At 47.8% G+C, this 26052-nt stretch overlaps 9 protein-coding genes across 9 annotated transcripts; 5 read left to right on the top strand and 4 right to left on the bottom strand.

Annotated features, from left to right (window-relative positions):
• Nucleotides 1-422: 422 nt before the first annotated feature.
• On the top strand, nucleotides 423-3577 carry EDB93DRAFT_1291273 (uncharacterized protein; the record flags this gene model as incomplete). Its single annotated transcript, XM_041454564.1, has 14 exons — nucleotides 423-601; nucleotides 652-688; nucleotides 749-889; nucleotides 948-1212; nucleotides 1253-1356; nucleotides 1406-1522; nucleotides 1573-1861; nucleotides 2073-2179; nucleotides 2360-2497; nucleotides 2560-2680; nucleotides 2732-2805; nucleotides 2857-2936; nucleotides 2989-3113; nucleotides 3166-3577. The coding sequence occupies 14 exons, from the start codon at nucleotides 423-425 to the stop codon at nucleotides 3189-3191; spliced, it is 1803 nt and encodes a 600-aa protein (XP_041306296.1). The 3' UTR covers nucleotides 3192-3577.
• EDB93DRAFT_1291267 (uncharacterized protein) lies at nucleotides 3364-4453 on the bottom strand (the record flags this gene model as incomplete). The annotated part of the gene is made up of 4 exons (XM_041454563.1): nucleotides 3949-4453; nucleotides 3833-3900; nucleotides 3665-3783; nucleotides 3364-3611 (listed from the first exon to the last, which is right to left on the bottom strand). Exons 1-4 carry the CDS (start codon nucleotides 4213-4215, stop codon nucleotides 3364-3366), a joined length of 702 nt encoding a protein of 233 aa, XP_041306295.1. The 5' UTR covers nucleotides 4216-4453.
• A 173-nt stretch (nucleotides 4454-4626) lies between these two features.
• Nucleotides 4627-7514, bottom strand: EDB93DRAFT_1228715 (uncharacterized protein). The gene is made up of 6 exons (XM_041451259.1): nucleotides 6849-7514; nucleotides 6644-6799; nucleotides 5889-6597; nucleotides 5695-5837; nucleotides 4731-5647; nucleotides 4627-4645 (listed from the first exon to the last, which is right to left on the bottom strand). Exons 1-5 carry the CDS (start codon nucleotides 7401-7403, stop codon nucleotides 5027-5029), a joined length of 2184 nt encoding a protein of 727 aa, XP_041306294.1. The 5' UTR covers nucleotides 7404-7514; the 3' UTR covers nucleotides 4627-4645; nucleotides 4731-5026.
• Nucleotides 7512-8728, top strand: EDB93DRAFT_1155172 (mitochondrial carrier domain-containing protein). Its single transcript, XM_041449852.1, has 4 exons — nucleotides 7512-7767; nucleotides 7817-8154; nucleotides 8213-8462; nucleotides 8518-8728. Exons 1-3 carry the CDS (start codon nucleotides 7627-7629, stop codon nucleotides 8277-8279), a joined length of 546 nt encoding a protein of 181 aa, XP_041306293.1. The 5' UTR covers nucleotides 7512-7626; the 3' UTR covers nucleotides 8280-8462; nucleotides 8518-8728.
• Nucleotides 8729-10253: 1525 nt separating this feature from the next.
• EDB93DRAFT_1088038 (ATP4, subunit B of the stator stalk of mitochondrial F1F0 ATP synthase) lies at nucleotides 10254-11276 on the top strand (the record flags this gene model as incomplete). The annotated part of the gene is made up of 5 exons (XM_041446097.1): nucleotides 10254-10293; nucleotides 10354-10396; nucleotides 10451-10661; nucleotides 10716-10886; nucleotides 10944-11276. The coding sequence occupies 5 exons, from the start codon at nucleotides 10254-10256 to the stop codon at nucleotides 11274-11276; spliced, it is 798 nt and encodes a 265-aa protein (XP_041306292.1).
• A 179-nt stretch (nucleotides 11277-11455) lies between these two features.
• Nucleotides 11456-14504, top strand: EDB93DRAFT_1155160 (Dynamin central region-domain-containing protein). The gene is made up of 10 exons (XM_041449851.1): nucleotides 11456-11631; nucleotides 11690-11721; nucleotides 11781-11821; nucleotides 11872-12172; nucleotides 12218-12297; nucleotides 12348-12816; nucleotides 12865-13227; nucleotides 13284-13499; nucleotides 13565-14056; nucleotides 14119-14504. Exons 1-10 carry the CDS (start codon nucleotides 11574-11576, stop codon nucleotides 14446-14448), a joined length of 2382 nt encoding a protein of 793 aa, XP_041306291.1. The 5' UTR covers nucleotides 11456-11573; the 3' UTR covers nucleotides 14449-14504.
• EDB93DRAFT_1155150 (P-loop containing nucleoside triphosphate hydrolase protein) lies at nucleotides 14505-17919 on the bottom strand. Its single transcript, XM_041449850.1, has 21 exons — nucleotides 17651-17919; nucleotides 17519-17594; nucleotides 17421-17469; nucleotides 17348-17369; nucleotides 17122-17293; nucleotides 17033-17073; nucleotides 16924-16979; nucleotides 16770-16874; nucleotides 16593-16718; nucleotides 16525-16538; nucleotides 16432-16477; nucleotides 16300-16377; nucleotides 16200-16247; nucleotides 15957-16142; nucleotides 15588-15903; nucleotides 15466-15539; nucleotides 15364-15415; nucleotides 15291-15314; nucleotides 15215-15238; nucleotides 15138-15161; nucleotides 14505-15081 (listed from the first exon to the last, which is right to left on the bottom strand). Exons 1-21 carry the CDS (start codon nucleotides 17717-17719, stop codon nucleotides 14746-14748), a joined length of 1938 nt encoding a protein of 645 aa, XP_041306290.1. The 5' UTR covers nucleotides 17720-17919; the 3' UTR covers nucleotides 14505-14745.
• A 2372-nt stretch (nucleotides 17920-20291) lies between these two features.
• Nucleotides 20292-21101, bottom strand: EDB93DRAFT_1241389 (integral membrane protein S linking to the trans Golgi network-domain-containing protein; the record flags this gene model as incomplete). The annotated part of the gene is made up of 4 exons (XM_041451868.1): nucleotides 20292-20568; nucleotides 20618-20822; nucleotides 20878-20992; nucleotides 21042-21101. 4 exons carry the CDS (start codon nucleotides 21099-21101, stop codon nucleotides 20292-20294), a joined length of 657 nt encoding a protein of 218 aa, XP_041306289.1.
• Nucleotides 21102-21264: 163 nt separating this feature from the next.
• Nucleotides 21265-25079, top strand: EDB93DRAFT_1155128 (dipeptidyl aminopeptidase). The gene is made up of 15 exons (XM_041449849.1): nucleotides 21265-21611; nucleotides 21664-21862; nucleotides 21912-22015; nucleotides 22066-22149; nucleotides 22201-22376; nucleotides 22431-23016; nucleotides 23070-23266; nucleotides 23334-23548; nucleotides 23607-23708; nucleotides 23762-23837; nucleotides 23890-24084; nucleotides 24132-24186; nucleotides 24237-24311; nucleotides 24362-24606; nucleotides 24664-25079. The coding sequence occupies exons 1-15, from the start codon at nucleotides 21336-21338 to the stop codon at nucleotides 24767-24769; spliced, it is 2691 nt and encodes an 896-aa protein (XP_041306288.1). The 5' UTR covers nucleotides 21265-21335; the 3' UTR covers nucleotides 24770-25079.
• Nucleotides 25080-26052: the final 973 nt, after the last annotated feature.

Here is a 26052-nt window from a genome sequence, read left to right as displayed (position 1 = left end):
TAATGCGCATAAGTTAAGTGTTCATTTCAGTCATTTTGCAGATTAGTAGGTTCAAACGGAGGCAATTCCACCAATTTGGGTACAAATCAGGTGGGATGGGGTGATGTAAAAACATAATTTGTGTTGGTGTGGTAGCGGAGGTCGGTTTTTCCCGTTTTGCACTGTATAGCCTAATAAAGCCATGATATTCTTCGAACGACCAGTGAAAACAACAGACGCGTCTCGGTCACGTGCTAAGAAATCAACTGCGGGTCACTGAATTGGGACAGACCCAGAAACCTGAAACGTCCCTTCATCATCAATTCATCACCAGTTTGTCCTTCAGAGCTTTACAGTCGAAGAGCTGCGTTGATCAGTATAGTAGTGAGACATTTTGCGTCAGCGTGCTAGGTGATGCTCAATCTTCTGTTTAGTCACCTCCGATGTCCTTGCAGGTCAACTTGTCTAGCAAAGAGATCAGCGAGGCATACCAAAACGTCGTTGCTGGCAGAAACATAGATTGGGTAATATACACATATGACAAGGGTGGAAATGACCTGAAAGTACAGGCCACTGGCAATGGTGGGCTTGAGGAACTAGAAGAGGAATTCTCAGATGGACGGTATGGGCACATCGTCCCTTTATTCAGTTCCCCTTCTGATTTATATGCAGGATGCAGTACGCATTCGCGCGTGTTATAGATCCAAACGTATGCTTTCAGTACGTTCATTTCGGCATGATTCTGACGAGTCGATCTTGTCTCCTTCAGAGTAAACTGGCCAAGTTCGTACAAATCAACTGGTGTGGAGATGGCGTGCCAGAAGCCAAGAAAGGTTTATTCCACACTCACTCCGGTGCTGTTGCGAAGTTTCTTCGCGGTTCTCATGTTGTGATCAGTGCTCGCAACGAGGTCCGTACCGCATCTGAAGAATCGTTATATCAGAGTAATCTTAGTGTTCCTGCCGCAGTCCGATGTCGCACCTGCGCTCATAATGAAGCGTGTCGAGGCTGCGTCTGGGGCAAAATACTCAGCGCACAACGAGCAGGCGCGCAAGTTCGAACCGATCGCCCCTGTAGGTACGAGCTACACGCCTGTCGGGCGCCCCGACATCGCTGCCATGCGCAACGTCCAGCCGCCACCGAGGAACGTTTCATCGTCTGCGCCTTCAGCACCGAAACCTGTTACGACATCGACATTCTCTAAGCCTGCGATACCCACCTGCTCCGCGCCCTGTTGTTGGTGGCGCTGCTTCTGTACGACCTGCTGGTACAGGGAAAGCCCCCGCTGATGCTTGGGAGGAAGACGCGCCTTCACCGCCTCCGCCTGCTGCCTCACGTCCCCCGGCCATACCCAGCGCTCCAAGGCCTGCTTTTTCCGTAAGCCTGAGATTCTCATATCAAATCATGTCTAACTGTGCATTTGCAGTCTTATGTTGGCACGAACCCTGCACGCTCTACTCCTGCAGCTCCTACTACCCCACCTGCCGTCCTTTCCTCCAATGTTCCTGTTAAACCTGTAGAAGAAGATCGTATTGCCCCAGTAGTAAGCGTGATGTTATCTACAACTGTGGCCTTTTGTAATATGTATTTCAGGGTACCGCGTGGACCCCGGTCAAACTCACGCCAGGCAGGCTGAAAAATCCGTTTACACAATTCGAGCAGCAGCAGCAGCAGCAACAAGCTCCTCCGCCCCGAGCATCCGCTGCTGGTGGACCAAAGAAACTCACTTGGAGCGAACGTCAATTGCAAGCGAAGAAACAAGCAGAGGAAGAAGAGAAAAGAAGTAGAGAGGCTTCGTGGCAAAGCCCTACATCTACAGGCGTAAGCGGCAGTCAGACACAGGGAAGATTTGGTGCCAAAGTTGCTGCTGCAGCCGTAAGTGGTGCAGTTATCGGTGCGGCTGGGGCTGCATTAGTAAGTGCTACAGAGCCTGAGCCTCAGGCAGAATTTGTGGTTCCTGTGAGTGTTGTTGATATTGGCAAGAAAACTCACATTTAACATTTTGCTGCAGCACCAGTCCCCACCGGTTCATCCTGCTTCGACGCGTCCACGATTTGTGCCGCCTCCGCCTCCGGAGCCAGAACCAGAACTAGAAGAGGAAGAGGCTGCTCCGCCGCCGCCGCCGCCACCACCACCACCACCACCACCACCACCAGCATTTGCACCTGCGCCCATTGAATTGGAAGAAGAGGAATCGGGAGTGAGCATAAAATGTCGTTAAGTGATTCAATACTCATTCTATCTACAGCCGCCGCCACCTCCGCCACCACCACCTCCGCCGCCGCCGCCATTTGCGCCTGCGCCCATTGAATTGGAAGAAGAGGAAGCAGGAGTGAGCATAAAATGATGTTGAGTGTTTCAGTACTTATTCTATCTACAGCCACCGCCGCCACCACCACCTCCACCGCCACCGCCACCTGTAGCTCAGATGCAGGCGCTGAGTGTGGAGCCAGAGCCAGAGCCAATGCTTGCTCCTGCGGGTCATGGTATCTGTGCTGTGGTACTGTATGACTATGAGGTACATGATTGAATTTTTTCTTTTTCTTTACAAAATCTGATAAATCCCAATTTTTATGCTAGGCTACGGAAGATAATGAGATGAACTTGGAGGAAGGCGAATTTATTGAGCAGATCGAACAGATCGATGAAGGTTGGTGGAGTGGTGTTAGCCAAGGAGGTGAGAAGAGCGGGTTGTTCCCTGGTGAGTGTGTCTTTTGTTCAGTTCACCAGGTGTATACTAACCACATCACAGCAAACTATGTGGAAATTGTAGAACAATCTCAGGAAGAGGTTCCACCACCTCCACCACCTCCGCCGCCGCCAGCCGTAAGTAAATCCAGTGTTGAACAACACGTTCTATTTCTCATGCACGAATAGCCGGCAACGCCGCCCGCTCCCGAACCTGAACCCGAGGTCTCTGTTACCGATGAGGGTATTGTAGCAGTGGCTCTTTACGAGTAGGTTTGTTTCCTAAAGTGATTTTACGATCTAATCCCTTTTTCTTCTCAGCTATCAAGCTACCGAGGACAATGAAATATCGTTCCTTGTGGGTGACAGGATTGTTGAAATCGAGGCGGTTGGTGAAGGGTGGTGGCAAGGCAAGAATCCGCAGGGCAATATCGGAATGTTCCCCGGTATGTCCTTGCTCGTTATGTCTCGAGAAGACGGGCTCAACGTGCTCTGCAGAAAATTATGTCGAACTACAAGAATGAAGAATAGGCGCTAGCAATTATGGCCTGTCTTATCAATTCTGAACAACTATATGTATCAAATGACGAACCGAGCTGTGCCACCATCGGTGAAAACCACCCCATGTCCAAACAGCATGTGCAACCTTCCAAAGAATAATTGATTTTATTTACACATTGATTCAGTCGATTAGTATCAAATGTTAGGAACTTTATGTTTCAAGACGCCCACCGTCATCGCAATTCTCAGTGCGATTTCTCTTACACCTCTGGCCTCCTCAACTGCTGCGCCATTGCGAACAGCGCCAGTGAGCTGCCATTCAACCTGACTGAGCGTGTCGTTTGCGATTAATGCAGCAATAATGGCAAATGACGTCTCCTTGGGTGAGATCACTTTCGAGAAGGAGTGCACATACCCGTACCCAGCTGTGATCGTGAAGTGTTCTAGTGATTGAATTCATGAGCTGATTCAGAAAGAATTCTCCTTGGGAACATACCGAGGTCTGGGTATATGGATCGAAGCATGGCCTGAATTTCTGTTGCAGTATCACCATATTGCAAATCAAAATATGCCTGACCAGCAGCAGCGACTTCCTCTTTCGATCGAGTGGGGTCTCTGTACGACAAGTCGGGAAAAGAGGATTCAGGATAACTCATACACTAACCGCATAGGCTCAGTGTCCCGAAACTCTTTTGGGGTGGCCTCATATAGTGAAATAAGAGCGTGGATGACCTACAGAAGCTGTAAGATCATTGACGTCACCGGATATGGCATATTGACTTTGGGATAACCTGAGAGCAAGCCAGATTTAAAGATACCCTCCCTCATCTTTCGCACAAGCAGCCTGCGATCTTCATCCGAGGTGTCAGGGAGTTTCTCGAGGTCGTCGAGCGCATGGCGGAGTACACATGGGACGGCTTCGGGGCGGTTGCTCGAGCTAAATGCTACTGCGGCAGCTAGGTACCAGCCACTGTCGACATATCTTGTTGGTGCAGGATATAAAGACTGTAATTGGTTGAGAAACTCAGGAGTCGCGATATCGGACATCCTCGTGGTGAATGAAGAATTCCCATTACCGCCTGGGTGCGGATCTTATAGTCTCCCGTGCACATGCAGACCCAATAGAAGGAAGCCAGCGTGTTCCTGCTAGTGATGGCCACGTCTGCTTCAAGTACGATTGAGTGACTGGCGAAGTCGGACCGAGCGTAATCATTTCATCCGTTGTCCGACCGTTATATGCGACCTTCCAAATGTTAATTGATTCCGTGTACACATTTATGTGGTTGGAAGTTGTGCTATGTGTAGCCGATTGAATCAAATGCTGGGAACTTCGGCTTTCAAGCGGACGCCCGCCTTGATTGTGATTCTCAGTGTGATCTCTCGTACAGCTCTTACCTCCTCGACTGTCGCGCCATGATCCATGTACGAGCCTAGAAAACGTGATGCATCAGTGAGAAGGATGCATCAAAGGGCGGGAGGGACGCAATGAGCAATGCGCCATATTGTGAGACGGATGCATCAAAGGGCGGGAGGAAGGGCGGGAGGGACGCATTAGCCTAGAAAACGCGATGCATCAGGCAGGAGGGATGCATAAACCTAGAAATGCATCAGGTATTAGTACCGTAAGGTAAGAAGATGCATCAAAGGGCAGGAAACGCGATGCATCAGGCAGGAGGGATGCATGAACCTAGAAATGCATCAGGGATTAGTACCGTAGGAGAGGAAAGAGCGATAATTCACAAATGCGACTTCAAGTCCAGACAGAAGCTCTAAATATAATTGAGTACTACAAAAATTCATAACATGTAGAGACGCCAGGCTACCATCTCCCAGTTCCTTTTTGTACACATAGTCAAAATCAAGTCATTCGAGCCTTCTTCCCTTGATTTATTGGCGCAAGCGATGTTTCATTTTGCGGTCTGGACCTCTTGTGCTTCAGGAGGTCGGGGAGCGGACAAAGTTCTATACCTAATTTCTGAGCACAACATTGCGCTTTTCGGAGATATTTGGCAGCTTTTGAATGCATATCCTCCAGAAGAATGTCGCTAAGCGTTAGCAAGGGATATTCCTTCTCCGCTGTCACATAGTTTCCCTGGATATCGCATGCGAAAAAAGCAATATCACTGCAAACTTTCTGGCACGTTTCTGAAATGCACTTCTGGCACGTCTTCTGGAGTTCTACATAGTCGATGAAGAAGTCTCGGCGCTTCGTATGGCCGATCGTATCAGGGAAGGCGACGTGGTACTGGTTCCACTGAGTTTGTGCATCGAAGACATTAGAATCGTGGCTGTTTGCCGTTCCCATGTCCGTGTGATAGAAGAAGACCCAGGTGAAAACCCACCATACAGATTCGATGTCGTGCAGGAAATTCATGCGAAATGGAGGTGCGTCCGTTGTACCGCTTTGGGATAATGGGAGGCGCGGGAAGAAAAGGTATTTCTGACTTTCTACTTCCACCGCCATAAAATGCCTTGTTCCCTGTAGACGAATTAGCAGCAAAACAGATCATCTTCAAAAATTCTTACTGTTCGGACATCATGAGAAATATCTGAATCTATCCTTTTCGCGTACTCGAAGTCACCCAACTTCCCCACACCCCCGACCCGAATTACGTTCCCAACACTGAAATCACGATGAACAAAACCTGATTTGTGCAGATAATACAAGGCTAAGGTTGAATAAGCGACAGAGGAAAGGAGATGGACAGTGATTTGCTCACCCTTCAGCGCGTCGGACAAGCAACTCAGAATGTCGACCAAAGAGGTGACATCCTTGAGAGCAACTCCGACGTCATGGAAGACAGTGCGAGTATGGACTCTGCGTGGGATGCTAGTGTCCTTGTCCCGAGGGTTGTCAAAGTGCGGGCAAAGCAAGTCAAACGGCCGACCTGAGTCGGGTATGTCGCCTGTGCTAGGTAAATGTGGTGTTGCGGAAAGGATGGGATTGGCATCAATGGACACCCACACCCTTGTATGGCTATGCTCTTCTGCAACTGTCAGGTTCAGCGTCTCGTCTGGGGCATCATCGATCGTGACATCCTCCCAAAGCCGGACTTGAACGAAGTGATTCTTGGCATCCACCAACTCCTCCGGCGACAGCCTCTCTGCGCATGAAGCCAAGATGTTCTCTAGTATCTTGCCCTCCGATAGACGTCCAAAATCTCTCCATGAGTCTTTGACGGCAACTTTATTTCCCTCGGCGTCTGTGGCTTCGTACACGCGAGTTCCACGCCCAACCATAGAGTCTGCGCCGTAGGTTGCAAGTTCACGTGTCGTGGTGAACACTTCATCCCTGATAGTGAACTTGTATCGGAATTTCTCCCCATCGTGGATCCGCTTAACGGTGGGGTCCCATCCGAGCTCTTTCATAGAAGAAGATGCAGACGCAGATCCAAGAGCGTAAAAGAGCGAAATAACACTATCCACGTTCTAGGCCTGTTAGCACCTTGACACACAGTGGGATACGTTTGCGTACCTGGAAGAAGTTGATAGGTTGAGTAACCGCAAGGAATGCACGATTGGTGAGCCACAGTCTCAACTGCGTGCCCTCGATTGTGATACCGAACGCAAAACGACGACAAATATCCTCGCGCATGATACTGTGAAGGCTCCAGATTATCTTCTCTTCGTCCTAGAGCAGGCTTTGTGAGCGGACGTCAACAAAATCTGTAACGGCTTACATCTCGAAGAGACTCTCTATCCTGTGCCTCGAATGGCACAGCAATATCGAACCAATGTATCTTGCGCTTGTTTTTTTCCTTGCTAAGTACAAGGTATCCATCAGGCCTGGAAGTATTGTTGCGCTCCGAGAGTGGTGTTACGTTTGGGTTCGCTGCAAAGGACGCTCTGCGATTCGGGGTTTCAGCCAAAATTCGATCAATGATGCGACCGAGGGGCTCAAACACGTTCTCTTCAGACCCTTTCGATGCGGTAGGTGGCGTAAAGTCCGTCCATCGCAAGCCACTTTCGTCGTCAGTGAGAATCTTGCTCTTCGTCAAGTTGTTGCGTATGCGCTGCAGATCCTGCAAGGGAGGCAAGGCACCAACGCGTTTCAAGAGGCAATCGAATGGAACCTGCAGATACCTTTGTAAATCTGCGAGAACAGCGGCGCGGCCTAGTTTCAGATCCCCCGTGCGATAATTTGCTCCCGAGGTATGACGAGAGACTGCAACAGTATCTGGCGGTAGCGTTTGTACGTTACGCAATGGTGGTGTATGAGGGGCTTCAGGCTGCATGGCTCTAATTCAATGAGGCAAGTAGTAAGGACGGATTTGCGCGCATCAACAACTGGACGATTATGTAATCAAGGGTGAGCGATTTTTGGACAAGAAGTAGGTCAGGTACCTGTTTGGACCAGAGTCACGGTGGTTTCATATATATGTATACTAGCTGCTGCCAAACGGATGCATTAGATTTTTTTCTGCACCTATCGAACTTATTAAAATCAGGCAGCAAAACATGTTGGAAAGCGGACTGGGAAGCATCTCAGTCAGCAAACTTATATATACTATTCATCGAGAACATGGTCTCAAGGGATTATTTCGTGGTCTCACAGCTACGGCCCTTCGCGATGTCGGATATGGTGCATACTTCTTGGGGGTAAGAGTCCTCATAACCCATTGACCATGGTTTGACATCTATGGGGAAGTACGAGGCCACAAGTAGATACCTCACTGCTCCTTCTCTTAGACTTAATGATTCCACCTCGCTGTCAGACTCAAGCCAAGGATCCATACCCCTTTGGGTGTTATTTGTCAGCGGAGGGGTGGCAGGCGTGCTTGGTTGGCTTCCGACATTTCCGATGGACGTTGTAAAGACGCGGATGCAGAGTACCGAGATTGTAGAAGCTCGAAACATAATGCGGTCGAAAGTGACTACAGGCGATCATGATAACCCATATCGCACAATCATATCGACAATCCAGCACTCATATCGCACAGGTGGGGCTGCAGGCTTTTTTCGCGGGTTGAGCCCGACTATGCTGCGGTAAGTTTGTCTGAGTGCGCTGCGTACAAATTATTATTTGTGATTGTTCTCATCCCAGGGCGATTCCAGTCAACATGGCTACATTTGCAGTATACGAAACTGTTGCAGGCATACTTTCGCCATGACGAAATATGGGCCGCATGTCAGGCAAACTGCATAGTCAATACTTTGGCAATGATACCTTAAATGCGTGTTAATAATATACATTGGCAGATTTCTAATTGATCTAAAAATGTAGAATTGTGGATTGTGACCTGGACTGTGCTGTTGACTGCACTCATATCTTGTGTGCATTGTTCGTTGGCGTACTGGTAGCTTCGTCCTCAGATATAGCGCTCAAAGAACACCCAGAAGTGTACCGACAGGTAGGTGTGTACATGGTGGTAGCGAATTCTCACAACTGGTCTGCCTCACGTCTCAGGCCATATTCCTGTACAAAAATCCTGATTGCCGTCTTCGTCAGTTTATCGGCAGCTTCAATATGTCATGCGAGCAACTGCATGAGAAACTAATTCATGGAGGTGTCGCAGAGAAGGAATCCAAGCCGCTTCTGTACGATCCATTTCGGGCCAAGCAGTAATCCTCCCACAAAGTTCTACTAGACGTAAATGCCAGCGGCGAAAGCTACAGGGACATGCTGTGGTGAGAAATTGACATGATACCACATGATTGTGATTAGATTAGTCCCCGCGGACACAAAGGATTAACAAACTTAACAGCAAGGTTTGAAACGAGTCATATATACGTTTTCTATGAATTGTACCCCACGGGAGCCATCGACAAATACGTTCTTGAACTCTAACTTACATGCATGTTTCTCAGAAAGGAGGTTGACTGAGGATCCATGCTTCTCGGAAGACAGCATTAATAGTATTCTGTCAGAAGAAGAGGGCGTCAGTTTCAATGAGCAGTGCTTGTTAACGTACCATTTTCGAAAGACGCTTTGTTAAGTATGGTATAAAGAACCCATTCATGCGTGTTATTTGGCTCATACACCTTCATACACCAAGACAGGATTTAGCTCCACATATGCTTCTCAATACCAAACGAAGAATCTTCCATATCGGATGGCATTGCAAAGCCTCCGCAGAAAAGTCGTCTCAATTAGAGCACAACGTGTTTCCCTGATGCGGAACAACTCATCAAAAAAATGTAAATATGGTCTACGGAAATAGTTTTCAGTGCAAAGGGGGTTAGAGGGAATTAAAGCAAGGTAAGCATGTTAGGATAATGCCCACCGGAGACGAAGAAGAGTGACAGTTCATAGAAAAGACATGTCGAACACTGGGGCCTATCCAACCGGATTACCAAAGAGGACTGCCAGTCAATATCCGACTTTATACTTCACAATTGTAACAACACAGTGCACTCACATTTAGCATTATCTACTATCAGTCCAATCTCTCTCTCGAAAGGAAGATGGGTAAAACATGCCAGTTCGAATCCACGTGGCAGTGTACATGATTGAATGGTCGCCACTTGGAACGTAGGATAATGATATCAAGGCTTCTGTTTCCAGAAACCAGACGTGAGAATATGGACACATACACCGACCAGACAGCACAGTGAGTGCGGGTCTCGACTCTCAACCTTCTGACCAGATGAGGTACAACGTGCACGACGGTTTACCTAATTATCGGGGGTCGCAAAGTTCAGGTAGATAAGTACCACTCGGTCATCAAATCGGAGGGAAATACAATCCAATCTTACATGCTGCGCGATATGATACACGAATGGATCATTCACCGCACCGACATCTTCTCCCAGCCTGTTTATGAACAAAGCGCTGAAGAACTTGAGATGATCATGAACCAGCCTCTAGACCACTCCGGTCCAGACCCAGTTGATATCCGATAGTCTTCACCGTGCGCCACTGAACAGTAAAAAAGGGTTGCATTACTTACACGCGAGAACAATTTGCTACGCCAGGCATGGCTTTGCAGCCCGCCATACTGGTAGAGGCTGCTACTGGTAACGGAAAGTGCGCCTCAAGCATGGAGGTATCGTGTCAAGTCGGAATATTTATTTCTCACGGTCTCCCATCCTCTTCATCCAGACTTCGGCACCCGACGTTCTCTGTAGTTCAATCTGCATCACAAATGGCGTCCAGGATCGCGGTCAATACGCTCAAGGCTTCTGGTCAGTTTCAGGAAATTCCGCTATTGTATGTTAAGCTTAAGTCCTGGTCAATTTCTACAGCTCGGCCACGCGCCCTCCCTGGCTTTGCTCGGGCTGTCAACGCGTACGTTCGACACTGGTCTCCAAAGAAATATGTTTATTAACGATACCTACGCAGGCGCTCAATGAGCTCGAATCCCCCACCTGAGCAGCGCGCAGCAGAAATTCTGAACACCCTCCCTTCCTCGCCGAGTCTAATCACTAAGACTGGTTCTGCAATTCTCGGCACCGGTCTTGTTGCAACTGCTATCTCGCAGGAGCTCTACGTTGTGAACGAGGAGACCGTTGTTGCTGCTGGTACTTTCATTCTTCTTGCCTACATCGCCAAGGTACGTTCGTCGTAATTGCCCTTTAACAATTCCCATATCCCTGTTTTCGCCTAGCTTATTCGGGAACCATACCGTGACTGGGCAAATGGTCACATTGAACGCATTAAAAACGTTTTGGAAAGCTCGCGAACGGAACACACTCAGGCAGTGAAGAGCCGCATCAACTCTGTCGAGCAAATGAAAGATGTCGTCTCATTGACCCAAGGTCTATTTGCCCTCTCGAAGGTGAGCAACAATTACCCATTTGATCAACGACCGTCTAGTAATTTTTTTCGTGAGTAGGAGACCGCTCAGCTGGAGTCAGATGCATTCGTCCAGAAACAGAAGGTCGCTCTTGCTTCTGAGGTGAAATCTGTTCTCGACAGTTGGGTTCGTTACGAGCAGCAACAGAAGGAGAGCGAACAGGTTGAGCTCGCAAAGAGCGTGATTGCCAAGGTTATGGCTGACCTCCAGGACGAGAAGGTGCAAAAAGACATCTTGACTAGTGCAGTTGCAGAGATCGAGCGTGAGTCCCAATCTGTCGTTCTCCATTCGTCCTTGCATTCTGAGTCTTATTTTCTCAGAGCTCGTGAAAAGCAAAGCAATCTAGATGTATACCTGGTGATCAATGATTAATTGCAGCTAGGTAATTCATGATAGAGTAGCATGTTTTTCTATACAACCAACTTCTATCATCATACGAGTCCAATTTTATTCGTGCGGCCCTTTCACAAAACTAGAATTTTGAAAAAGTTCAGCTTGAGTTTCAATGCTTATAAAGACAAACGCGGCCAAATAGGAAATGGCCGTGGCGACGCGCCTTTACGCCTCACGTGTTTCGGCACGTACATTCACAATTCTTTGTGCCGCTGCTCGCCAGCTTTTCCTTTCATTCACGACCTTGAACGATTTGCGCAGAAGGAAACAGCCATCATGGATTCAGACCTTATTAAGCTCGTCAACCGGCTGCAAGACACATTCAGCAACCTCGGTGAGTTCCTGTGAAAGATTATGCGGTTAGGGTTTGTGTTGACTTAGTCGAGGGGCAGGCGGCGAACTAGATATGCCACAGCTAGTCGTGGTGCGTACATTTTAATGCTCATACTATACCGAAAGCATTACTCGGAAATTCTTTTGTAGGTCGGCAGTCAGTCTGCGGGCAAATCAAGTGTACTCGAAAAGTATGTGGTAATCATGGCATCTGAAATATTATTTATTGTACCTTTATTAGCATCGTTGGTCGCGACTTCCTTCCGCGTGGGCAGGGCATTGTTACCCGCCGTCCACTTGTCCTTCAACTTATCCATACCCCTTCACCCGATCCAGCAGCTCCTACTTATACGGAATGGGGTCAATTTCTGCATATCGACAAGCGGTTCACGGACTACCATGAGATACGGAAAGAGATAGAGCAGGAGACGTTCCGAGTCGCTGGACAGAATAAGGGCATCAGCAAATTGCCCATTTCGCTCAAAATATACAGTCCTGATGTCCTGGACCTTACATTGGTAGACTTACCTGGCTTGACTAAGGTATGTCCATATCAATACTGTTCTAGGTACTTCTGACCTTTGTAGATTCCAGTCGGAGACCAGCCGAGTGATATTGAGAGGCAGATACGCGGGCTCGTGGTGGAGTATATCTCGAAACCCAATAGGTTGGCCATGATTTCTCGCTGTTGTGATGCCGCTTTCTTATTGTCTTTAGTGTCATATTAGCTGTTTCCGCTGCTAATGTTGACCTTGCCAACTCCGACGCATTAAAGTTGGCTCGCTCCGTTGATCCGCAAGGACGTCGAACGATTGGAGTACTGTCAAAGCTGGACTTGATGGACGCCGGTACCAACGCGCTCGATATCCTTACAGGACGCGTCTACCCGCTAAAGTTAGGCTTTATTGGGGTTGTGAATCGGAGCCAGCAGGACATCAACTCAGAGAAGAGTTTGCCCGACGCCCTAGATTCAGAGGCCGAGTTCTTCCGCAGTCATGCTGCATACCGGAATATCGCGCATAAGAATGGCACCAAATATCTTGCTAGAACCCTGAACCAGGTGCTGATGAATCATATACGCGACAAGCTGCCAGACATGAAAGCTCGCCTCAACACGCTCATGGGACAAGCACAGCAGGAACTGAACTCTTTTGGTGATGCTGCCATCTATGGGGACAAGAACCAGGTAGGTCATTTATTGAGATACGCGAACCGTGAACTCAGCGCCACACAGCAAGGCGGACTCATCTTACGGCTGATGAATAAATTCGCACATGATTTCGTTGCGTCGATAGAAGGTACCAAGGTCGACATTTCGACCAAAGAGCTCTCGGGCGGAGCACGCATATATTACATCTTTAATGACGTCTTTGGGCACGCACTTGCTTCTATCGATTCAACCTCGAATCTTGACAACCAGGATATTCGAACTGCGATTCGAAACTCAACCGGCCCTCGTCCAAGCCTGTTTGTTCCGGAGTCTGCTTTTGATCTGCTAGTGAAGCCGCAGATCAAGTTACTGGAGTCGCCTAGTCTGAGATGTGTAGAGTTGGTGTACGAAGAGCTTGTCAAAATCTGCCATAATTGCACAAGCGTAGTGAGTCATTAGGATTATCTAACCTTGGTTTACCTATTCAAACTCCACCACAACAGGAATTAGAGAGATTTCCCCGCCTTCATGCCCAGCTAATTGAATGTGTGTCAGAACTCTTGAGAGAACGACTCGGACCTACATCAGAATACGCACAGAGCCTGATCGAGATACAAGCTGCATACATCAACACCAACCACCCTGCATTCATATCGGGCTCCGCGGCTGCCGCACAAGCTGCGACTTCTCCCGCTCCCAAACCTGCGCAACCGTCACGCGTACGCACCACTTTCTGATTTTGCTTCATTCTAATGGTCTCAATATGCGCTTCTTCTGCTGTTAGCCCCAAAGCAACGAACCTATAAATGGTGTACCCGCTCTAGAAGACGACGACGAGTCATCTGCTGCCGAGGAGCCTGTGGGAACAAATGGAGTGCTTTCTCGTGACGGGCGCTCCGTGTCCTCTACACTGCATGACCGCACCCGAGTTACGGGCTCGGCACCGACTGCGAAAGCATCATTATCCAAGCCACATCCTGCTCAGGGTCCCCGTCACTCCTCTGCGCATTCCCAAGTAACGCAGCCAGGAGCACCAGGAACTTCACCACATACTGCAAGAGAAACGTTCCTCAACTATTTCTTCGGGCAGAACGGTCCAGGGCCGATTGCGGGATCAACCGTGGATAGATCGCATAGTCCAGCGCCGGTGCCCACAGGTAGGGACATTTCAAATGCGGAGACCTCAGGCCCCACCGGTCTTATGGCCGGCAAGCGGACGCTTGATGGCAATAACGCCGCATTTGATATGAAGAGCTTGGGGAGACATATCGAAGCCGTAAGTGTTTTGTGCACTAGTACGGAAACCTCTTGTATGTGGAATTTATGACACGGTTTTAGATCTCATCTTCTGAACCTGGCTCCCAAATCACTCTGCGAGAGGAGATGGAGACGTCACTGATAAGATCTCTGATTGCATCATACTTCTCGATTGTCCGCCAGAGCATACAGGATTTGATACCAAAGGCGATTATGCACTTCCTGGTCAATTACACCTCGCAGCAAGTGCAAAACCGATTGGTCGCATCTCTATACAAGCATGAGCTTTTTGCGGATTTGCTGAACGAGGATGAGGCGTTGGTCGCGGAGCGGACGAGGGTAAAGGCTTTGTTGGATGCATACAAAGAAGCCTTCAAAACACTTTCCGAAGTCAATTTGAAGCCCATATAGTTAGTTAGTTTTACCTTTATCGAGTATCGCGATTATCATGGCTTCAAACTCCTTCAGGTTTACTGAAACACTATTTATCATGTACGATTGGCAGTGCACTAGCTAGCAGGTTAACAATAGCAAAACTACCAAGTAGTAGTATACGTGCACCCAGATATCAGATTGCGTAAATACTGCGAGATCTAAACCGTCACATCAAGCCTCGAAGCGATCGTCACAGAACGGACCAAGATGCAAAATAGCGATAAGTGCGAGCCCCCGGGTTCTAACAAGGCAATGTGTCAACAATCATTCAACTTATGAATCAGCCTTAACAGCGACCCATTTCTCCTTAGAATGGTTACTATCTTTGACAGCGGAATCACCAGATTCCGCACTATCGGCGGCCTTGTCGGGTTCTTCCTCTGAGGTTATGCTTTCCTCAGTGTCTGCCTCAATACCGCCGTTGCTGCTGTCCGATTCAGAACTTGACGATTCAGCGGTGCTCAGGACAACGACTGTTTCGGTCGTAGTGAGAGAAGTGGTGCTGGTGGTGGGACTTTCTAACTTCAAGGCAGTCTCGCCGCGGTGAGCCTTTTTGGTTTTCGCACGCTCTTTCCTCTCGGTCTTCTCTTTGGCATCCTTTTCTTCTTGCTTTATAATTTGTCTCACCATCAGGACGTGCATAATTGAGTTTGATAAAACGTTACCTCTTTAGCAACCTTCTCTTCTTTCTGAATAGGTTTGTGAGTGACATCATCCAGCGGAACGGGACTAAGCACGATACCTCCTTGCGTTCCTTCTCCTCGGCCTATCCCATGGTCAGATATCGCAACAAGATCTATCAAATCACAGTAACTTACCTCTTTCTTCTCCTTCGCCTCGCGCTTGAAATAAATTCAGCACACGTCACACAGATATTGTACCCATACGTACTTCCGCCTTCTCCTTCTTGAGCTTCTCCCGAGTCTCGCGTTCCTCGACGACCCTGTAAGATAATTGAGTTCGTGATGCCCTTCGTAAGGTATGTATACGTGCCACTGCGCAACTTCGTCAACACATTCGCGTGGGCGAACCTTATTCTTCAACAAGTAACCTTGAAGGGCAGCAACCTGAAACAGCATCAGAGGCAAACATTGCCATCGGTTCTAAAAACTCACGCTTAGCTCATTTTCGGGAATACTATCTGCGAAACGCTTAGCAAGCTCAGAAATTTCAGTCTCATCAAGCACAGGAATAGTGTGACTGGGCGTCTTGCGCTTTGGCAGGGGAAGGTTTTTCTGCGAAGTGTCAACGTCCTCTTCAGATGGAGATGCGGTGGCGACACCAGCAGGCTTCGAAGGGAAGAAACACTTGAAAATGCCCTCGGCTTGCCATTTTGTCGCATGTGTGAAATTCACCCAGACATCCATGCGTCCTGGGCGACTAAGAGCTGGATCAAGGCGCTCAATATGGTTAGTCGTAGCAAAAAGGAGTCTGCGATAAGACATGTCAGTGGCGGGGTGTCAGAGGGAGTCGTGATGACCTACCGGCCTTCTGCAGCGGCGACCCCATCGAGGCTGTTCAAAAGTCCACTCAAGCTCAATGTTGATCCATCGTTAGTCTCAGTGGTAGTGCTATTGGTGTTAGATGCTGTGGGAGCACCGGTTGATGATGCATCACGACTGACAGAGCGCGTGAACGCGGCATCCAGATCTTCAAGAAGCAAAATACATCTGTTATAAGAATAAAATGAATACCGAGAATTGACCGTGGATAACGGAGAACCTTACCTGGATGGTACATGACCCATCAATGTTGTCAGTGTATTATCACTCATCCTGAATTTGACAAACGTTAACAATCGGTTACTCAGTGACAAGCCACTCTTACCCCTTTGATGACAAGCTGACAACGTAGATATCCAGCCCTAATTCACCCGCCAATGAATGTATCAATGAAGTCTTGCCGCTATGACCAATGCAGCGTGAGTACCGGTAACTAGAGAACATGAATCATACAAACCTTCCAGGAACACCGTGCAACAAATATCCACGGCGGAACGGTATACCTGCAATGTCGTCAGATCCGATTTCAATGTTTCAGCATCTCACGCACCTCTTTCAGCATACCTAAAAAAAGCAATTGATGGTCTGATAATAAATTGAATCTGAGAGCTCACTCACCAATCCTCAGAACACAGGAAGTCTTTGCAATCAGCCAAGAGCATATCTTTGACTCCTGGTTGCAATACAATGGAGCTCATAGGACGCTTCTGACGGGCTCCATTCCAACGCCAACAGCCGTAGGTTCTTGGAACGGAATGAGATACGGTTGTACCTTAATGACAAGCCTAGACTCACGTATCGGCCATGAAAATATGGACGCGATGTTCGGCATCCTTTTCATACTCCCGCTTCGCCTCGAGGACAAGTTTCTTTAAGATGTCATTGTTGCGAGCGATCACACTGCAAGGAGATAAGCATGTTGGCAGACATTGATAAAAGAAGAACTGGCCTAATCTTCAGAGCCGAACCATGACCGTAGTCCGGATAGCGCTTGGTCCTTGTTATCTATCAGAAATATGTCAGTGTTCCGAGGACATTACCGAATAGTAATGGCATACCCGAAGCCAATGGCCACGGTAATAAATGGTGTGAGTCGTATCTAGCAAAACATTTAACCACGTGGAACCTATATGCGGCAGGAGCTTACCTATACTTGGCATGAACGCCACTTTGCGTTTCCGTCGTCCGTGTACGAGAGCATCCTCATCTTCCTCTTCATCTTCCTCATCTAGGTCACCTGTCGTTGATTGCGTGAGACCATTGCGGCCAACAGTCCTGGTGGTAATTTCAAATTCACGGCTTCGTCCCCAGGCCGGTTGCTGGGGCTTAGCGTCAATTTCATTCATAGTTTTCTTGTTCGAATTTCTACCCACCTTCGAAAGCCAATGCATAAGCCTACAAAAAAAAAGGTAAGAACTCAATCATGATTTTGATGGATGAATTTACCAGTCGTAAGGATAGTCTTCTTGACTGAAGTGTGCCGTCAAGAAGAAGGCTGCAGTGAAGATTAGCTACTGTCCGTGAAATTCTCGAACATTCCGTACAGTCAAGGAAAGTATGCCAAGCTCCTGCTGAAGCTCTTCTGGCTGTCTCAACAGTCCCGCCGATGACGACAAGTTTCTGTTTTAAACATGTTGCGTCAGTAGCTTTATTGCTTTTGAACGGACACGACATACGAGAGTGTCTTGTATTGCATTAGCACTGCCCACTCCCAGTGGGGACAGCATACTCTTGAGTGCGTCCATGGAGGATGAGGGTAATGGAGAAAGTAGGAGGAGGCGCACTTCTTCCCGGTACGGAAGGCCTTTTAAAGGTATTTTATTGGCGCCTCGTGTAATACAGGGTAGCGGACTGTACAAGAATTGACGGGATTAATAACTGCTTCCCCGATTGAAAGCGAGTATAATAAATCTGCGTGCGATCTAAAAAGTATTAGGGCAGCGGACAACCAAAAAGGGCGGCTACCAAGATAAGAGCACACATAAATTTCGCTAGTAAGCAAACAATTCAGGTTGGCACATCCCCATCACAACATCCAGTTCATATGTGTGCACCTTACGTCCATCATAGGTCTGCTACACTCTCCAGGCGAGTCTCTCAATTAGCCTCAGCTGTGATAACTTAGGTTGCGGCGTTCACCATAGATCCTGCGATCCGTGGCGGAGCAATCACAGACCTTCGCTTATTCGGTCTAACGATACTCAGGACCTCTAGCATTTGTCGCATCGTGGCTGTTCGCGTGGAAACATACCATTTGGCTTTCCTCCTCCAAGCTCCTTGTAAGCTCGTGTCTTTTGAATTTCACTGTGGTGAAAAGCCTTCTGATCACAAAATCTTATGACAGCATACAAACCGAACAAGCACCAAGTTGTTCTGTTACCCCGCGGTTTCGTAATTGGACCCGAACCTACCTGTGAGACAAATTCGGCCGAAGAGTAATACGCATGCTGCTCGTATTCAGTTCTGAGTTCAAATCGCTTGGGCTCACAGGTCTCGGACCTTAGCAACGACAAGCCTATGACCTTTCGTCCACAAGTTCCACAGGGGAAACCCCCTGAGTGGAAGGTAGGATCATATGAAATGAAATCCAGCAGCTTTGCGCCCCTAGAATTAATTGCAGCTCCGAGTTGGCTCCGAGTGCCAGCACTGCCAGCAGATTCGAAGACATCGAATCCTGACGAGGCGGCCGAAGCAGGTGGACAGGAGCCAAGTTCCTACAAAAGGTATCGCGAGCGTCAAAGTTATCCAATGACCGCCGCCGCCACAGACTGGTAGTGGGTCTCACCTGTGGGCAAAGGGCAGGCGGCGCAACTCCATCAATTTTGCGCCTAGTTGTCGGAAATGGCTAGACAAGAAGAATACGGTCATAAAGAGAGACAAATATCACTGTTTTTCTCAGCTGCAAAGCTAAAGTTGTACGCATGCCCAGGCATGCCCCCTCCGGCATTCACTCGCGACCGGTGTTTAAGAGTAAATCTTTTTATGGCTGGTGAGTCGAGGCTTCACAATTTCACAAACCGATTTGACCGATCATCTGAAAGTATTGTCTGGACCAATAGGTCAAAAGCTATCTGTCACGAGATCGCCTCTGTTTTGAAATCTAAAGTTTATGATCTTGATAAATGCAACGGGTAACCCTACTACCTCAGCAATATGCAAACCGCGCACCCCACTCAATCGAGGGAGTCATATTCCCATCGCCACCACACAAGTGACACAGTTTTCCGGAATATGATTCCTGAATGTACCACATAATATGTTCCCAGCCCCTGTCAGAGCTCCACAACATGCGTACCACGCACGAGGCACGTTGACATATAAATTGGGAGTTCTTCTGGATCTGGGTCCAGTCATATCAAGTCATGTGCGGTAGAAATGACAGAGACGTGTCGGCATGGAGGATCTTGAATATCTCATTCGCAGCCGTCATTGTAGATAAAGGCTCAGAATATCGGTACTCTGGATATCCAATAGCCTAGGCTATGTATGACAAATCTTATGTGAGTGCACTGGCGCACGACTTTGTACTAGAAATCAAGTGAACAGCTGTTAAATGAAACAGACAAATAATTATTTGCACTTTTGCACTTGCAACATATCCACAAGCAATTGCGTGATGACATGCGAAAGCATGCAGGTTTACTAAGGTCGGAAGCTCATCGCTTGCAAAGCTGCCACATCATTAGCTTCAAAGCTAATGGCAAATAAGCCTGATGTCTTGGAGTGGGCAGTCATATTACTCACTTACTTCAAACAAGAAAGATAGCGACGCCATTTCCGCGGCTATCACTCAAGAGTGACTACCTGCAGAACATGCTGGAATATGAAAAAAATACAGCCGACTGTGTGTATGCGGGCGTAACGATACAACAAAGGATCCCGGGCGGACCGAGCATCCAGCGGAAATGAAGAGGCAAACTTTTCGGAGAGTCATGTTCAAGTCCACCGCTTACCGACGTATGGACCTCGTATTCCGACGACCGGATCAAGATGAAGGACAGGGCCATACGAACTTGGGAAATTCAAAACAAGAGAACCATCGGTGGCGTAAGTTCAAAGTTAACTGACCTCAAACTCCCAGGTATTAGGTACCTCGCCAAGTGTTTCAAATTGCAACTTGTTTAGCTCACCTACGCGGTAATGAGTTTTGCAGAAGGCTAAGCATTCAACAAATTGGTGATATCTTCTACGCCACTCAAACCTTGTCAAGATCTAGATGGTGTTGGACATCGCCAGCTATTGCATATCCAAAGGGGCCTCAGTTCAATTAGGACCAGTACTGCAAGCGGCTGGGCCACAAAATACACGGGGACTCACTTAATCTCTGCGAAGCAATTCTCCCATCTCCAAATCATCGGCTTCGTCCCTCGGAGGAGAAATAACCAATCCTTCGGCCATCTCTCTCTTCACACAGAGTTGCTCCGCAATTATTACAGTGGTTGCTGACCATGCGAACATGATGAGCCAGAAGAAAAATGAGGTGGGTATTGAAGCCGAGTAATAAGTCGTGAGTACGAGGTGACTGAAGGCGAGTGTTAGCGCGAAGTCCAAGATGAAACGCGGTCGTCGAATGAGAATACATAAATAGTATATGCTGAGTATGGTCAGTTTCTTGCAAGCATCCTAGACTATTGAACACATACTCTGCAAATGATGCGATCATCCATGAGAATGCTATTACCCAACCTCGCATAGGGTCGGTCCATCCGTTCCACCTGCCTTCCTCCCACCCGGAACCGAGTTGTTTACCACCGCTCCAAGCGCCATAGTAAGCGTCCCACCTATCTTCTCCCTGCATTCCGCGTACTGTTGGACGTCCGGCCATTTCTCGCCAATCCATTATCATCCCTGGTGTGATCTCCCCTTCAACCCTAGCTCATGACTCGGTGTTTATGGGACGCACCGACATTTGTTGCCCCTCCTTCAAAGACGAGTGCGCCAGCCTCCGCAAAGACGGACAATAATGGGGGAATGAGGATGGAGAGGGTTAGATAATGGAGTGTTTGCATTGAAATAATCTGAGGCAGACGGTTTAGGTCAACGTGGACAGAACAGAACAGAACATGCCTGGGATATGATGAGAATTGGGTCCCAGCTAGTATTCGATGCCCGAGATGACGCCGCCATCGTTACTATGATACTAAAATCAACTTTCACAAATTTCAAGCTTCGGCTTCAACTCTCAGTCTGCAGAAGGCGACTCAAGCTCCCTGAGCTTCCCTGTAAGGTGATTATGTAATCAGCATGCTTAGCATTTACATTTGATTTACTAATCGGCTAACTTCAAATATTCTCATTCACTGCACAGTCGTACTACAAGAGAGTTGGTAGTTATTTCTTACTTTGTTTTGGCGTGCGAGCATGTCCTACGAGCATGTCAATGGGGGTGATGAGGAGGACTTCGAAGACAATTTAAATGCTAGTAGCCGGCTTCTGGACTCTCGTTCGAGGATTGCTGCAATACACCCAGACCTGGCCATTAGACCTTCTGTGTACTACGAAGAAGGCCCTTTCGACGCGCCTTCCTCTGACGAAAGCGAGGGTCTTGTTGAGAAGCAGGATCATGTCCTTTCGGACGACCCGAATCTCTTCGGTGACGCAGAGCCGGGAAACGGCTTACTAGTAGGAGGGAACAAAGTCAGTCATAACTTACATTGCTCTCGTTTCTTTGCTCACGTTGATATCAAAGAGGCCCGCTAGCCTTAAGTACCTTATCATCTCCCTGGCATCGCTGGTTTTTCTTTCTGCCTCGATTGGACTGTTTGCCGCGACATCTCTCTACACCGGACAAACCTATCGATTACCAGGTGTCAGGAAATTTTCCTTGGACCATATATTTAATGGAACATTTTCTCCTTCACGGGAGGGTGTGAACTGGGTTCCAGAAGGTCAGTGATGGCAACAAACAACTTCTGCCCTCACCGAGATATTTCGTAGCTGGCGACGGAGTTTTCTCTATCTTCCACAATGGCCAGATTCAGCTTGTTGACCTGAAAAGTAATAAAACGACTGACCTTGTCTCCATCACGGATATCAAGGACGTAAGCTCCCTTTTTTAAAGTCATCACGCTTTGACTCTAGCGCTGTCCAGGATGACGGGAACATTATTATGTGGTCAGAATGGAAGCTTTCGCCGGATATGACGTATATACTGGTGAAGGCCGACCATCTTAAGGTCAAGATTCCACATAAGCATAATCCTGAAATGCTGACGTGCAACTTCTAGCAATGGCGTCATTCGAGCTTTGGCAATTACTACGTGCATAACCTGAACACCAAAGTAACATACCCATTGGTGCCGCCCACTCATCCCCCAGTAATCTCTTATGCTACTTGGTCACCGACTGGGCAATCTATCGCATTCGTTGCTGCCAACGATATATACATACTCCCATCTCCGTCGTAAGCGCCGTTTTGATGCTTGTAGAACAAAGCCTTCTGATAGCTTTCCACCAGTGCTTCTACCTCCCCCATTCGGGTCACCAGCTCAGGAAATGCATCTCTATTTAATGGTGTACCTGATTGGATCTATGAAGAAGAGGTTTTCTCAAGTGACTACGCGCTGTGGTGGTCTCCCGACTCGACCAAGATTGCTTTTCTGCATCTTGATGAGACCGAAGTTGACGAATTTCGGTTCCCGATTTACAATCCCACAGATGATTCTTATACTGTTGTTCCATATACCCAAGATGTTGTCATCAAATACCCCAAACCAGGCTACAACAACCCTCTTGCTTCCGTGCATGTTTTTGACGTCGCGCAGTACGAATCATCCGAAACACTTTCTGACTCAACTGCCGAAATCTATACTTCTGAGCTTAATTGGGAAGGTCGCTTCCCTGTGGCTAACAGTATCATCATGGATGTCACCTGGGTGGGCCAATCGACTCTCGTCGTTAAAGAGGTTACTCGTGCTGCGGACAATGGTAGCGTCGTGTACTTCGATTTGACAGACATGGGGAATGCAGACATCGTAAACGGAACGGTAGTCCGAAGGCTTGGTAGTGGCGGTGAGGAAGGTGACGAGGGCTGGATTGAAACCGTAAGTGACCCGCATCATTATTTAGTAATCTTTCATTGAAAAGCCCATTGCAGGCCCAGAATATTCTCCCTGTTCCAGACAGCCTGCGCTTAGGAGATTCATCTGCCTATCTAGATATAGTACCAATCGACGGCTACAACCATATTGCTTTATTCGATCCCGCCGAGAGTAATACTCCACGTTTCCTCACTTCCGGCCCATGGGAAGTTACAGGGGGTATCCAAGCGGTGGATACGCAAAGAGGATTGATGTAAGTTAATATTTTTTTAATTCCCGTCGGCGCTAAATGATTCATTGCGCCCATATCTCATCCAAAGATATTTCCAAGCCGCGCGGTCATCAACTCAACGCCACATATATTCAGTCCCAATTTCAGCATCAGTTTCAGAATCCGTGGAGCCCATCTCGCTCACAGATGAATCAATACCCTCTTCATACAGTGCCAGCTTTTCACCTGAAGCCGGATTTTATCTTCTTGATTATAACGGACCAGCTGCACCATGGCAGCGAATCGTCGATGTTGGCAACAGTGGTAATGCCATCTTCAATATCCATCATCAATACAACTAGCGCTTACACATTTGATCCAGATTTCGATTATGTTCTGACGGACAACTCTGCATTAAATACCACGCTGACTGAATTTGAATCTGCCGCCGTCACATATTCGACGATAGACAGTGATGGCTTTGGTTAGTCTATTTGATACATTCTTCTCGCGACGAAACTTTATACAGCCCCTCAGAACTAAATGTAAAGGAGATGCGCCCTCCTCGCATGGATGACTCAGGGCGGACGAAGTACCCAGTATTATTCTTCGTGTCTGTACCGTGCCTTTTTGGAAGTACATGGGCTTATTTCTGATGCTTTCAGGTACGGTGGTCCAGAGAGTCAGCAAGTCGATGTCAAGTATAAACGAGACTGGCATGACTATCTCGCTTGCACACTCCAGTATGTTGTCGTCGTCGTGGACGGTCGGGGGACCGGATTCAAGGGGCGGCACCTGCGCAATCCAGTAAGGAATAATCTTGGCTTCTGGGAGACCCAGGACCAAATCAATGCTGCACGGTACGGAGCGTCAGAAATTTTAAGATGCGGTATTGAATATCTAGTAGCATCTGGGCTGGGAAAGACTATGTCGACTCGAAACGTATTGGAATTTGGGGATGGGTGGGTCATATTCTGGTTTCTGTGGCCAATATATCAATCGACTGCTGCAGTCTTATGGCGGGTTCATGGCCTCCAAGGTCGCCGAAGCAAATGCCGGTATCCACACTTTGGCCATGGCTGTGGCCGTATGTGTATCTTTCACTGACAAAGTCATTGCACTCACTAGCATGTCTAGCCTGTGACCAGTTGGAGACTATATGATTCCATCTATACAGAACGGTACATGGACTTGCCTGACAATAATCCTGGAGGTTACGTCAACGCCTCCATTTCAGATGTAGAGGGCTTCAAGAGCATAGATTATCTCCTTATTCACGGCAGTGGAGATGATAATGTCCACTTTGCGAACACAGCTCACTTGTTGGATATGTTCACAGAAGCTCAAGTCAGAAACTTCCGTTTCAGGATGTTCACAGACAGGTTCGCCACTGGAATCCATTTCATGTAGTACAACACTGACTTTTCTCCATCGAGTAGCGATCACTCGATCACTCGCAGAGGCGCGAATAGAGAGGTTTACGAATACATGGCTTTGTTCCTCATTGAAAAGTGGGGGAAAGGTGGCCGGCAACGCGGTTGGTGAGGTTAACGTATGTGCAATGCACATAGATCTTCGGTTTTCGTAAATTTCTACATCAGAAGCGGAGAATGCGGTTTGTGAGTGAGCTGTTTTGGGCGGAATCCAAAAGGGGCTAGGAAGAGTTCGAGGGATGGGGTATCTCAGAATTCCGCCCCGCTCGTCCCATGCGCGTCAACATGCAGCAATATAATATAAATACAAGTACCAATTGTTTGACAACGACCAGCGCTGATGCTGTGTTATTATACTGTGACCGCAGAACTATCACATCGGGGGTTTCAACATTTCACCTGGTGCAAAATTTCAATCAAAAGTAGATCTGGACCTGGCTAGGACATTCCAGACCTAGCCTAGAGATTTCGAATGTGATTTCACTCCCGTGCAGTAGTAAGGCGCTGTATATCATCAAGAGGGATGAAGCCGGCACGAAAGGGTAGCCCATTTCAAAATACATTGTTATCCGTCAATTTGTTACCAGATATCTATTCAATTGAGTCTGCAAAAATCTGACCACTCGATATTGCGTGGCTTAGCGTCATCTGAGTAATGCACCATTTGTCGACACTCGTACAACTGTTCAGATTCCATCGATTTCCGTCGTTCTCTCCAAGCGTCTGGCTGTGTGCAAAAATAGATAAAATATATGAGGTATTTGTTGTGCATTGCTTGGTACTAGTCGAACTTAATTCCATGATGATCCTGGCTTTTTGAAAAGTTTACTACTGGCTGCTAGCACTAGTACTAGGGCACCTAAAACCAAACCTAGCATGGGCCCGAAAAATCTCGGGTTTTGAAGCTGAGAATCCGCCTCAATTACGACTCCGGGATGCAGCTAACGATCTTCAACGTTCCGATACGGCAGCTAGTTGATTTCGCGCAGATCTCCATCCATTGGATTTATCTGCGTCAAGCTTCATGAAGTTCGTTTAGAAGATCCTACACTGGAAGATAACATGCGCAGGCAATGCGCTGGAAGACAACTTATGTGACGGCAGGATCCGTATACTGGGTAGACATTGGACGTATTCGCTTTGATGCCCAGCTTCAATTTACGTTTTCGGCAGACGTCCATTCTACAATGCATTCCTAGTACTGAGTGCTACTTACTAGATTCGAAGCCTTGCTTATATTCGTTATTGTGCACGAGGAATCACAAGTCCACCATCCATCAGATCTTATACCTTTCTGGCAACCAAGAGTACAAGGCAAACTTGAAATCTTCTCATCTCCGGACGATCTCCAAAGGAAGCAACGCCTCCAGCTGGGATAACTATCTGATGCCTGAG

The sequence above is a fragment of the Suillus bovinus genome (assembly GCF_016758785.1).
Source record: "Suillus bovinus strain UH-Sbo-P2 chromosome Unknown EDB93scaffold_40, whole genome shotgun sequence".
Classification (NCBI taxonomy): domain Eukaryota; kingdom Fungi; phylum Basidiomycota; class Agaricomycetes; order Boletales; family Suillaceae; genus Suillus; species Suillus bovinus.
The sequence above is the reverse complement of the archived record's forward strand: the minus strand, read 5'-3'. Positions and strand labels throughout refer to the sequence as shown.